This window comes from Hemitrygon akajei, chromosome 12 (genome assembly GCF_048418815.1).
Source record: "Hemitrygon akajei chromosome 12, sHemAka1.3, whole genome shotgun sequence".
In the NCBI taxonomy this organism is placed as follows: domain Eukaryota; kingdom Metazoa; phylum Chordata; class Chondrichthyes; order Myliobatiformes; family Dasyatidae; genus Hemitrygon; species Hemitrygon akajei.
In genome coordinates, this window is record NC_133135.1 from 50,207,136 (window position 1) to 50,220,253 (window position 13,118).

Below are 13,118 nucleotides of genomic sequence, written 5' to 3' on the forward strand. Positions count from 1 at the left end.
ATTTTGATAAGAAGAAAAATGTATTGTAAGCAAATGCATCTAAAGACCTTTTGATGTTCAGAGTAGGTGTTCATGCTTGTTTTTTTACATCTTAGGTTGAGTTTAAGGCTATCGATACATTTTTTATGGCCAGTGCTTCCATCATTGTTCACTTTTCTATCAGAACAGCAGATACTAAAGCACCAAGAGTTTCTTGGAATATGGGTATGTGTTATGAGATTGGTGTTTATTTTTATGTTTAAATTTTAATTTGAATGTCAAAATAACTTTACTAGCCTGTTTCTATTCCAATTTATTTGCCATATACAATGGATTCTGGTTAATTGGGACATATCAGGTCCCATTTTGCCAAATTAAGTGGCTGCCTCAATTAGTTGAAGTTCCATGGAAATAGTTAAAAAGATATAAAAAGACAAAATGAGTTATGATTTACGTATTTAAATGAAATACAGAACAAATTAGAACACTACCAATATCTCTGTAGTACTATAAAACCATGTGTTAGTTTCCAATAATTATTGATGTGGGAATTCATTCAGTGTACCCTGCCATGTTCATTTGATTGACTGCAAGTGAACAAATTTAGTGCAAGCACCTCGTACCGGTAATAGACTGCCTTCATACAATGCTTTCAATGATTACGTTCTCTAAATCTTCATTTTCATTGTAACATTCAAGATGATTGTCAATACCTTCAAATTCTTCATAGGTCCTAACTTGAAGTACTGGAAATCATTTATTTTCACTCCTGGCTGTATCTGGTACATGAAACCACAGTTGCAAATTGTCTTACTGCTTATTTCTCACCATTTATCAGTGACAAGTATCGCTGCCATTTGAACACAGACACATGAAACTGACTCTATTTAGAAACTGTTTGCTGTAAGTTTGGTGTAATGTCTAACAGTTGCCCAAGTGCACCTGACTGATGCTAGTTAGAAACTGGTTGGCAACAGTCTCATGTCGCAATTAAGCGACATAGTGGCCCAAATAAGTGAAGGGAATCCCAGCTACCTTCTCAATTAGTTTTTCTTCTTTATGAGATGCCCCATGTAAACAGCTGCCCAATTAACAGATGATCCAATTAACCAGAATCCACTGTGTTATGAATCCTGTAACTACATTACGATTGTATCACTGAATTAATATAGTTGCATGAACTACTCAATTTCTCCTCTGCTCCCAACTGGCCAATAATTGTTTTCCATATTCCTAGACCATAGATTACAGCTCTTCATCATTCCCCACTGTGCTGTTGAACATGAATCAAGAATTGAAATTATACTCATGCACACATGAAACATGCACAAATGGGCAAAGCTCCACAGGTTGGGGCTAAGGGTGGATGCCAGGTGCAGAATCAGGTTCTGCTACGCATTATGAAAATTCAAACTTCAAATGAAAATAGAGAAATTCAGCTTAACCTTGTTCAAACAATGTGAAATTTCTCATTGATATCTTTAAGTTAATGAAGAAATTAGTGTTGAGAGTTATCAGCTTAATTGCCAGTTACAAGGCAACCTTCGTTTCTAATCATTCACTTCTACTTAAATTTGCTCCATTAGATATAAATGTTTAAAAATCCAGTTACCTCTGTGCTCTGCACCAAAATAAAAGGCTAAAGCCCCTGTGTCAGAGTGGAACCTGAAACTCTTTTTCTCAAAATTGTACTGAACTTTCTCATCCTGCACTAATAAACATTGATTTGTCTTGTTGAAGCTCTAGGCTATCACAAGTCAAATTGACAGACATCACTAGATTTTTACCTTGGGACTCATTCACATTCTTTCCTCTTTTGTATTTTGTTTAAAACAATCATGTGAACTTATGTAACATGTTTAATGTATAAAATGTTGCAAGGCATTATACAGGAGTATTACCAAGTGGCATCTCAGGACAGTGTATATGAATCATTGATAGTCAATAGGCAGGTTCCACAAGTGGAGTCATCTTGTTAGAATGGTATAGAGGCCTGGCAAGAGAACTTTGAGAATATCATGCATTGGTATGAAGTTCCTTCCTACAGAGGGTACAGTGCAGGGAATTATCAAACATTTACCAGATTGGTTTCTGTTGATGTGATGATAGGGAGTGAACAGTTGTCATTTAATGAGGGATATAACAGAATGTGCCGATACTCTCATGAATGAAAATTGATCTTATTGCAACATTCTGAATTCTAGCAGGTGACACATGTTTAGAAACAGGGATCACAGTCTGAAAATTCAAGGTCAACCATTCAAGATACCCAATAAAGAAACTGTGGAGTGAATCTTCAAACTTCTCAACCCAAATGGGCTGTGGAGGCCCAGAACCAAGTATATTCTGGACAGAAATTGATAGACTTTTAGATATAAAGGAATTGAAAGATGAAGGGTTAGTTGAAGAGAGTTGTGTTGACATAAAAGATCGGCCATAAGATGGGTGAATTGATATGCTCCCACTCATTTATTTTATGTTCTTATGAAGGTTACAAGTTTATGGTACAAGGAGCTTTAGTGTCTAATATTTAATTGGAGGAAATCTCTGCCCATCCATTATGGGATGATGGACAAGGAGTATACTGTATGAAAGGAAAGACAGGGTGTTAGGGTAGAGAGCTGGGTTTAATCTATCTGCTTCTGTAAATTGATACCTTTTAAAAGATATTAGTGAAAAGTAGATGAAGATGGGAGTTGAGGGAGGGCAAGTGATAGATCAGTGGGTATCATCAGAGGGTAAACCAAGGGCAGAAAATAAGGCATTGGATGTACTTCCTGAGTTGCGGTTGGATGGATATTTGTGGATCCAGGCAAGTATGATTTCTGATAATTGGATGAGCATTGAATGGCATTAAGGAGGATTATGTGGGTCAGTGGAATGTGAATAACAAACAATACAATAAGTAGCCAATCACAAACACAAGAGATTCTGGAAGATGCTGGAAATCCAGAGCAGCACACATAAAGTACTAGAAGAACTCAGCAGGTCAGGCAGCATCTGTGGAGGGGAATAAGTGGTCGACATTTCAGGCTGAGACTCTTCATTAGGATCCTGGCCCAGAACATTGACTGCTCGATAAATATCGAGAGGATAAAAATTATCCTCTCGATAAATTTCTGTGCTGTACCTCAATAAATTAAACAAACAAATACATAAACAAACAAACAAACCCCATCTGTAATAGTAGCAGTGGAAGAAGTCAGGCTCTATAAGGTGGTAATGACAAGAAAATGCCATGAATGTTGACTGGAACTTGTGTAAAGAGAGAGATTAAAGGAGCAGAGAATAAATTAAAGGACAGAGATGGAGGTTAAAATCTCTGAGAATCAGAAGTTGCTTAGCACAGAAGCTGAAGGAGGAAAATGGTGAGGATATTTCAGTGTTCATAAATCCTATGTGATTAGTAGATGGTTGGTAGAAGATAGGGAATTTAAGTGAGAAATGATGGGGGGAGCAAATATATTAAATGTACCTCTTCTGCTTATTGTAATCGGCAGCCTGTAATTTCCTTTTAAGAAGAATACTTTTGAACCATCTTAATGAACAAGAGATTGTAAGATCATCTGAACTCAGTGGACTTAACTCTCAAGCATGCAGGCATGACACTTTTAAGCAGACAAAAGTACATTGCCATGGCCAGAAGAGAGATGGGTGGGCAGGGCTCCAAACCAGGCTGAGATGCAGAGAAATGAAACTCCCTCTACCCAGCATCTTGTTAACAAACTTACAGCTAGTGCAGAACAAGTTGAGGACCTAAGGGCTCTATTGTAGGGAAATGAGAAGTTACTGTGCTCCGTTTCATGAGACATAGCTCACTCCAGACACACTGTATGCGAAAGCTTCTTGATACACAGGATGGACTGAATTGCTGATTCTGAGAAGGCAAGAGGTGGGAGTCTGTGTTTCATGATATATTATTTGTGATGCTCGGACATGGTGGTTTTGTAGTACACTTGTTCCCCTAGTGTGGAACATCCAACAATTAAGTGTGGACTGTTCTGCTCACCAAGTGAGTTCTCTTCCTTGATCCTGACCGTAGTTTACATATCACCAAAAGTTGTTGTTAATCAGGCACTCGAGATGTTGAATGCTGACACCACCAACCAAAAAGGAACCACCCTGACACATTTCAAATCATAGTCAGGGACTTCAATCAAGTTTGTTTGAAGAAATTTCTGTCCAATTATCATCAGCAAATAATCTGTATCACCAGGGGTCCCAACATGCTCAGTCACTGCAATACTACAAAATAAGGGCTGCGTACTGTTCCATGCCGAAACAACATTTTGGGAAATTTGAACACCTGGGTGGCCGTCTCCTACCTGCATACAGACAGAGGCTAAAGAGAAGGATCCAGAGATAAGGACAAAAATGAAATTAATATGAGAAGCAGAAGACCAGCTAAGGGTTTGCTTGGATGCAGTGGACCGGATCATGTTCAAGGACTCATCTGTGGTTCTGAATGAACCCTCCATGGTTGTCATAAACTTTATAAAAACAGTCGTAGATGAGTGTACCCCCACAAAATCATTCAGTCTTCCCCTAACCTGAAGCCCTGGATGAACCATAAGATCTGCAATCTGTTGAGGACCCAATCAGTAGTGTTCAGGTCTGGTGACTAAGTAAAATAGAAGAAGCCCATGTGCGAGCTTCAGAAAGCCATCTCACATTGAGTGGCAATTCTGGACCAAACTTGAATTAATGAAGGATGCTCAACTGCTGTGACAGGGCTTGAATGCTGTTACCTCTTATGAAGCAAATCCAAGTGACAAGATTTTACTCCCAGATAAGCACGATGCCTTTTATGCTTACTTTGGCAGTCAAAACATCGAGGAACCTTCTGAACTCTCACAGCCTCTGATGACCCTCTGATTTCAGTCCCTGAGGCCAATGTAATAACATCCATCAGGAGGGTGAGCCCATGAAAAGCATCCAACCCTAATGGGGTAACTGGCCAAGTATTAATGACCTGTATTCAATGCCTTGATCAACTAGTGTTCAATGATATCTTTAACCTCTTTCTTTGGCTGTCTGAGGTACTCATCTGCTCCACTCACTTTATATTTATGAGTGTGAAGCTAAGCACTGCTCCAATGCCATATTCAAGTTTGCCAATGACACTGCTCTTGTAGGTCAAATCAAAGGTGGTGATAACATCTAAGACTTTGACAAACTTTTATAGATGTGTGGTGGAGAGTATATTGATTTGCTGCATCATGACCTGGTCTGAAAACACCAATGCCCTTGAATGCAAATTCCTACAAAAGGCAGTGGATACAATCCAGTCCATCATGGGTGAAGCCCTCTCCACTATTGAGCACAACTACAGAGAGCGCTATCGCAGAAAAGCAGCATCCATCATCAAGGACCCCACGACCCAAGCCATGCTCTCTTCTCGCTGCTGCCATCAGGAGGAAGGTGCAGGAGCCTTAGGACCCATGGCCCCAGGTTCAGCAACTGTCATTATCCTTCAATCATCAGGCTCTTGAACCAGTGGCGATCACTTCACTTGCCCCATCACAGAACTGTTCCCATAACCTATGAACTCACTTTCAAGGACTCTCCATCTTATGTTGTTGATATTTTATTGCTTATTTTATTATTATCATCATTATTATTATTTCTTTTGTACTTGTTCAGTTAGTTTCTCTGCTGATTGGTTGTCTGTCCCATTGGGTACAGTCCTTCATTGATTCTATTATGTTTCTTGGATTTACTCTGACTGCTCAAAAGAAGATGAATCTCAGGGTAGTATATGGTGACATATAGGTACTTTGATAATAAATTTACATTGAACTTTGAATCATCTTGTGCCTGTTCTATCATCCCTTAAAATGGTTATCAAGAGTCTTGTTTAGTTATTTTTCACTCTCAGTGTATGGGCTTTGTTGGTGAAGCCAATATTTATTGTTTATTCCCTGTTATCCTAAAAAGGTGGTGATATAACTGGGTGCCTTTCTGGCCCATTGGGAGTGTCAGTAGGAGTCAAGTACACTGACATGCACACATTGACCAGACAACAGGATTACAACAGGTTGCTTTGACTGAAGAACATCAGTGAACCAACTGGATTCAACGGCTTCATGTTTAGTTTTAATATTATTACCAATGTAATTCCAGATTTATTTTAAGTTGAATAAAAGTTATAAAACTGCTCTATCTGGATTTCTATTCAAGTGAACACAGGATATCTGTAGTTAATCATTAGAAACCTCCTAATAATGGCTTGCATATTCAGCTCTTTCCAATCTGTGCAGGTCTGGATTTATTGGAAGGCCAGTCTCGAGCAATTACTTGGGATAATTTCCAGATAGTGGACAATGATAATTTGAATGCTGTACGTGTAATAGCAGTGGATGGTTTGCATCATGGACGGCTCACAGTTCGAGGTAAAAAGCACAGATTTTAGCAATGATCTTTCTCCATGTTGAAAGCAATTAATATTAATACACTTATGGAAAGTATCTGCAGCAGAAGTGTCAATTAATCTGAGATAATACAATAATGCACATATTTAATACAAAAATATTTCAAAAATCTTCATTAATATCAAACAAAACAGCTTAAAAATCAAAAATAAAACGAGCTTTACTGGTTTCAAGGAGTCGACTGCCATATATAGTGAACCCTGATCAGCTACAGGGTTGAAATGTGGCAAAAGAACTGGAGCTCATTACATAGGAATCAGCTTTTTGTTTTAAATCATCAGCCTGCTGAAAATCATGATATCAACATGAAATTCAAGTAAAGGCTGCTCAGCTGCTGAGCAACACACTCCTTCAGCTCTGGTTCTTGATCCCATGCATTCTGCTGGGAGATAGAGCAAGATCTAATTGCTATGCTATTACTATTTGTCAATGTGATTAAAACTACTTTATTTTTTAATCCCATGTTACACAATTGAACTAGCCAGGTAAATATTGTGGCTACAAGTCAAGGTTACAGGGTGGATAACTTGCAAGGAGTGATTCACCTTCTGATAGCCCAAATTCTTTCCCAGCACCTGCGCGGTACAGTCCAGCAGTGTGATGAAATGTTCCTCACTTGCCCCGACAAGGGCAGTTCTGGCGATGCCGGACACCATCCAGAACAAAGCAAACCACTAGATTAGCACCCTATCTCCCAAACCAAACATTCATTCCTACCAAAACTGGCAAACATTAGCTGCTGTATGTGTCATCTTCAAGATAAATTGAAGTTCATTAGCTAGGTACTACCAATAAAACCTTCCAAATCTGTATCCCTGCCACCTAGGTCAAAGGCAGCAGATGCATGGGAACACCACCATTTGCTGTTTCAGCTCCAAGTCACATGTCATCCTAACTTGAGAATATATCACTATTCCTTCATTATTGTTGAATTTAAATCTTAAAATTCTACGTCCAACAGATTGAGAGTACCTTCACTGAAATAATTTTTGTGGATCTAAAAGATGCCTCACTGCCACCTATTCCTGGACAATTAGGAATGGGTGATGTATGCTGAATGTTGCCAGCAAACTACAAATCTCAAAAAATTTAAGAAATCTTAAAAAACACTTAAGTTTGCCAATATATGAATATTTCTAGTAAAAACAATATCACAATTCTGATCTGACATTAAAGAAGGCCTTTTGCTATTATTTACAGACAGCTGTTTAAATTCCAGTTAACATTTTCTAACTGTGTTATTGTAGAGGTTGGGTGCATTGTTAAATACTGTATACTATATTGACATAAAATGGATGACAAATGGCATAAATCTTTAAAGCAACATGCATTGTACTAGTTTCATATTTAATGGAAATTCTCTGTTTTTGACTTGTACAATCATCAGGCACCAAAGGATTCATGTGTAACATAAGAGACATTATAGATGGAGTTGTGCACTATCACCATGACGACAGTGATACAACCAAAGATTATATTGTATTCCGAATCTTTGATGGTAAACACACAACAAGACACAAGTTTCCAATTAATATTTTGCCCAAAGATGACAGTCCTCCTTTCTTAATTAACAACCTTGCTATTGAACTAGCAGAAGGAGAGTCTAAATTAATAGAGGACCATATGCTACTCTCTTCTGATATGGACTCTAGTGATGATTACATTTTGTACAAGATTATCATTCTACCAAGAGCTGGAGAGATCGTGAAAAAAATGGCACCTGATCTACCAGGTAAGTACAAATGGAACAAAAGACATTAAAGTGGAAAAAAATATTGTAATTCAGAAATATCAATGAGACTCAGAAAACAGTAGATATTTCTCCTATTCATGTTTTGTTTTGTTCATCCTGCTTTATAAGAACCATGTTATGTCAGAATAATCTTCCAGCAACCTAAGAATCATTTGTTTTCTAATGAGCCAAACTGTCATCTTCTGTTACAATATTCCTGAATTCATTTTGTAGATCCTTCAATTATCATTCCTGATAGGTTTCCTGTATTATCATTTTATTTTCACTATTATCATTTAACCTAAGACACTATTATTATGTTACAATTACAGTGACATTATTATCATATACTACATACTATATTTTATCTATTTTTACTTCACTGTATAATCTCCTTCTGGTGAAGAATGCCATTTAAGCCCATTAAGTATTTGCTACTCTCAAGGTAATCCTATTCTCCCATTGACTTTGAGCCTAATGGTGTGTACTTTCAGGCTTTTGTATCTTATGTCCGATGGGAGGGGGGCGAAGAGGGAATGTCCAGGGTAATGAGGTTTTTAATTACTCTGGCTGCTTTCCTGAGACAGCTGGCATAATTAACCTACCATGATTTTGACGATTAATTAGCCGTCCTATTGTTAACAGTAAAGTTCATAGTTTGGACCAAAAACACTTTGGTTAGAAGTTGGATTCTGTAGGCTGAAACCCAGAGGAATGAGATCCCCTCTATCGAGCAGCTTGTTTGCAGTTACTGGCGGAAAAATTTGAGGAAATGAGGGCAAGATTGCTGAATCAGAGGGAAACAGGAAATTGTTGTATTCCATGTATTCCAAGAGGATATGGCTTATTCCCAGCATGCCAGATATGGCAATCAGACCCAGAGGTTTCTCGATTTACAGAATGGACCAAACTTTTGATTCGGAAAAGGCAAATGGTAGAGGTATGTCTTTCATGATAAACTCTTGGTGGTACTTCAATATGGCAGTTTTGTCGAATTTGTGTTCCACCAGTCTTGAACACCTACCAATCAAATGCCAGCTGTTCTACCAGTGGCTGACAATAATCAAGCATTTGAGATGCTGCATGATGTCATCTCCAAACAAGGAACAGTCCATCCCGACACATTTCAAATCATAGTCAGGGACTTCAACCAGGCTTATTTGAAGAAATCCCTGCCCAATTACCACCAGCATTTAGCTTGTAATACCAGGGGTTCCAACACACTAGACCACTGCTATATTAAGATAAAGAATGTCTACTGCTTCTTGCCCAGATCGTATTTCAGGAATCTATTCACTTAGCTGTCCTTCACCTACCAGCTTTTACAGGCAGAGGCTAAAGAGCAAAAGCTCCAGAGATTAGAACAACAAAGAGGTGTTCGCCGAAGGCAGATGAGTGTCTACAGATTTGCTTTGAGTCAGTGGATTGAGCCATGTACAAGGGCTCACTTGTGGTTCTGAATGGATACACCATGTTTGTCACGGACTTCTAAAAATCAGTTGCAGACAAGTGCATTTTCACAAAATTTTCAGAATCTTCTGCAAACTGAAGCCCTAGATGAACCATGAGATCCCCAATCTACTGAGATCCAGATCAGAGGCATTCATATCTGGTGACCAAGGAAGTTACAAGAGGCCAAGGTACAATCTCTGGAAAGCCATCTCATAGGTGAAATGGCAGTTCTAGACTGAACTTGAATCAATGCTTAATGGTTTTAGCAGGGCGTGAATGCTTTCACCTCTTATAAAGTAAAATCAAGTGACATAGGTGACAACAAGGCTTTGCTTCCAGATGAGCTCAATGCCTTCTATGCTCACTTTGACAATCAAAACATGGAGGAACCATCAGAAACTCCCACAGTGCCTGATGATCTTGTGATTCCTGAGGCAGCTGTGTGAGCAGCCTGCAGGAGGGTGAACCCATGAAAAGAATATGGGTCAGATGGGGTATCTGGCCAAGTACTAATAACCCATGCTAATCAGCTGGCTGGAGCTTTAACACTGACATCTTTAACCTCTCTCTTCAGCAGTCTGAGATACCTACCTGCTTCAAGCAGACTTTACTTGTACTGGTGCCTAAGAAGAACTTGGTAACCAGCCTCATTAACTATTGTCCAATAGCACTTAAATCCACAGTGATGAAGTGTTTTGAGAGGTTAGTGATGAAACATATCAATTCCTGCTTGAGAAGCAACTTGGATGCACTCTGATTTGCCTGCTAGCACAAATGGTCCACAGCAGATGCCATTTCATTGGCTCTTCACTCAAACCTGGACAGCCTAGATATATACACCTGGATGCTCTTTATCGACTACAGCTTGGCATTCAATATAATTGACCCCACAGAACTAATCAATAAGCTTCAAGACATTGGCCTCAATACATCCTTGTGCAATTGGATCCTTGATTTCCTCATTTGCAGACCCAGTCAGTTTGAATTGACAACAGCATCTCCTCTACAATCTTCATCAGTACAGGTGCAACACAAGGCTGTGTGCTTAGCCCCCTGCTCTACTCTCTTTACACTAAGCACAACTCCACTTACATAGGACCACTCTTAAAGAACAAAAGCTAATCAAGAAAATAGTGTTATTTGGAACACAATGCTGTTTAATTGGGACAGGAGACTGTTGCCCAAAAGCTTCAAAGTAGCATCACACATGCAATTACATGGCCATTAGACACTACAATATGCTTTGAACAGTTTTAAAATATCATCGGTGTGTGTCTTTGCATTCAAAAAGCAGAAGAACAGTTTTGTTCACTGTAATTTCAAGCATTCAGGCTTGGAGATGCTAGAAATGACTGGGAGGGAAAATGAAATGTTTTCACTACTTCTACAAGTTAGGAACTATAAAGAATTTGAAGGTATCGACAATCACCTTGAATGTTAAAACAAAAATGAAGATTTGGAGGCCACAGTTACTGAAAACCATTGTATGAAGGCAGTCCATATCTTCACTGGATGTCTGTGCAGATTTTGTTCCTTTACAGTCAATCAAAATAACACGTCTGTGGATGAATTCCTCCATCGTTAACTATCAGGAACTAATACGCTGTTTTAAAACACTGTTGTAGTACTGGTACTGTTCTAATTTGTTCTATATTTCATTCAAATGCATAATTTGTTACTCAGTTAAATGGTAATTTATCTTTATTATATCTTTTAACTATTTCCATGAAACTTCAGCTAAATTGCGGCAGCTGCTTAATTTGGCTAAAATGTACTGGTCCTGATGTGTCCTAATTAACCTGAATCCATTGTATTGGGAAGAATAAAGACATTTTGCTCGAGATAGAGGGGTATTATTTTTGCTCACAAATAATTCTAGTAAGTAACTCCATCTGGATATGTCATCTGTGTGTCAGACATGGCTATAAGCAGCACTGGGGCCCCACAGAGGACTATATTGGCTCCCTTCCTGTATACCCTGTATACCTCAGACTTTATATACAACACTGAACCATGTCATCTGCAGACATTCTCTGATGACTCAGCAATAGTTGAGTGTATAAAGGTGGGTTGGGAGGATGAATACAGGGCCCTGGTGGAGGACTTTGTCAAATGGTGCAAGCTGAATCAGCTGCAGCTCAACATCAGTAAGACAAAGGAGATGGTGATGGACTTTAGGTAAACTACGCCTGCATTACTGCCCATTACTATTGATGGTGAGGACATGGATGTGCTGAGGACCTGCAAGTACCTGGGGGAGCACCTGGATGACAGACTTGAGTGGAGCACCAACACAGAGGCTGTGTACAAGAAGAACCAGAGTCGCCTCTACTTCCTGAGGAGACTGAGTTCCTTTGGAGTATACAGGCCTCTCCCTCACATGTTCCATCAGTCTGTTGTCACCAGTACAATCTTCTATGCGGTGGTGTGCTGGGGCAATGGCTTCAACACTGGTGATACCAACTGGCTCAATAAACTGTTTAGAAGGGCTGACACTTTTATAGGAGTCAAACTAGACACACTGGAGGCTGTGGTAGAACAAAGGACCCTACAGAAAATCCAGGCAATTCTTCTGGATAATGTTTTTCACCCTTTGCATGCTACCTTAGCTGAACAGAGGAGCACTTTCAGTAATAGACCAAGACAACTGCGCTGCTACAAAGAGCACTATAAGAGGTCATTCTTACATTAGGCCATTAGGCTCTAAAATTAGTTAACCCATAGTCAGGGAAGTGATGACACCCTCCTGTTAGATTGTTTGTGGTAACTTGTCTTTTATTCTTTCTACTTCTCTTCTGATATTTATATCTGTGTATTTGTAATGCTACTGTGACATATGTAATTTACTTTGGGATCAATAGAGTATCTATCTCACCAGAAAAAAAATCTTAAACTGTATAAAATAAAAGGTACATGCATATCAAAGATCTTTTTTACGTTGTTCCCATTTTTTTCCTTCATACCTATTGCTTATAAAGAGGAATTAATTTTCCTCTCACTGTTTCATTTTCCTTTATCTCCAAAGGTCATCCTGTAAATAGTTTTCTGCAGCGAGATTTGTTCCGTGGTCTGATTTATTATCAGCATTTTGGAAGTGAGATCTTCGAGGATTCATTTGAGTTCATTCTATCTGATAGCCATGAACCTCCCAATCATTCTGAGACTCAGGTAAGAATGATTGCAGATTTAATGAGGCAACTCGTTCTTATATTTGTTTGTTTGTTTCTTTGCCTTGTCGTATGATGTAGGCGGTCATGGTCTTTCCATGACCAGGATTATTCTTGGCAAATCATTCTGCAGAAGTGGATTGCTATTCCCTTCTTCTGGGCAGTGTCTTTATGAGATGATTGATTATCAATACTCTTTAGAGATTGTCTGCCTGGTATCAGTGGTCACATAACCATGACTTATGATCATAAGACCATAAGATATAGGAGCAGAATTAGGCCATCTGGCCCATCGAGTCTGCTCCACCATTCAAACATGGCTGATCCTTTTTTTTCTCCTCTTCAACCCCAGTTCCC

The 13,118-nt window shown here is 39.0% G+C and overlaps 1 protein-coding gene across 4 annotated transcripts in view; it reads left to right on the forward strand.

Annotated features, from left to right (window-relative positions):
- frem1b (Fras1 related extracellular matrix 1b) overlaps positions 1-13,118 on the forward strand; it is a 214,248-nt gene that overhangs the window by 38,033 nt on the left and 163,097 nt on the right. For 3 of the 4 annotated variants that reach the window (XM_073063069.1, XM_073063070.1, XM_073063071.1), the window contains 4 exons: positions 96-204; positions 6,240-6,371; positions 7,798-8,142; positions 12,620-12,762. In XM_073063069.1, the coding sequence (XP_072919170.1) occupies positions 96-204; positions 6,240-6,371; positions 7,798-8,142; positions 12,620-12,762 (729 nt within the window). Of the gene's footprint in view, positions 1-95; positions 205-6,220; positions 6,372-7,797; positions 8,143-12,619; positions 12,763-13,118 lie in introns of all 4 variants that reach the window. The other variant, XM_073063072.1, reaches the window with a different exon arrangement.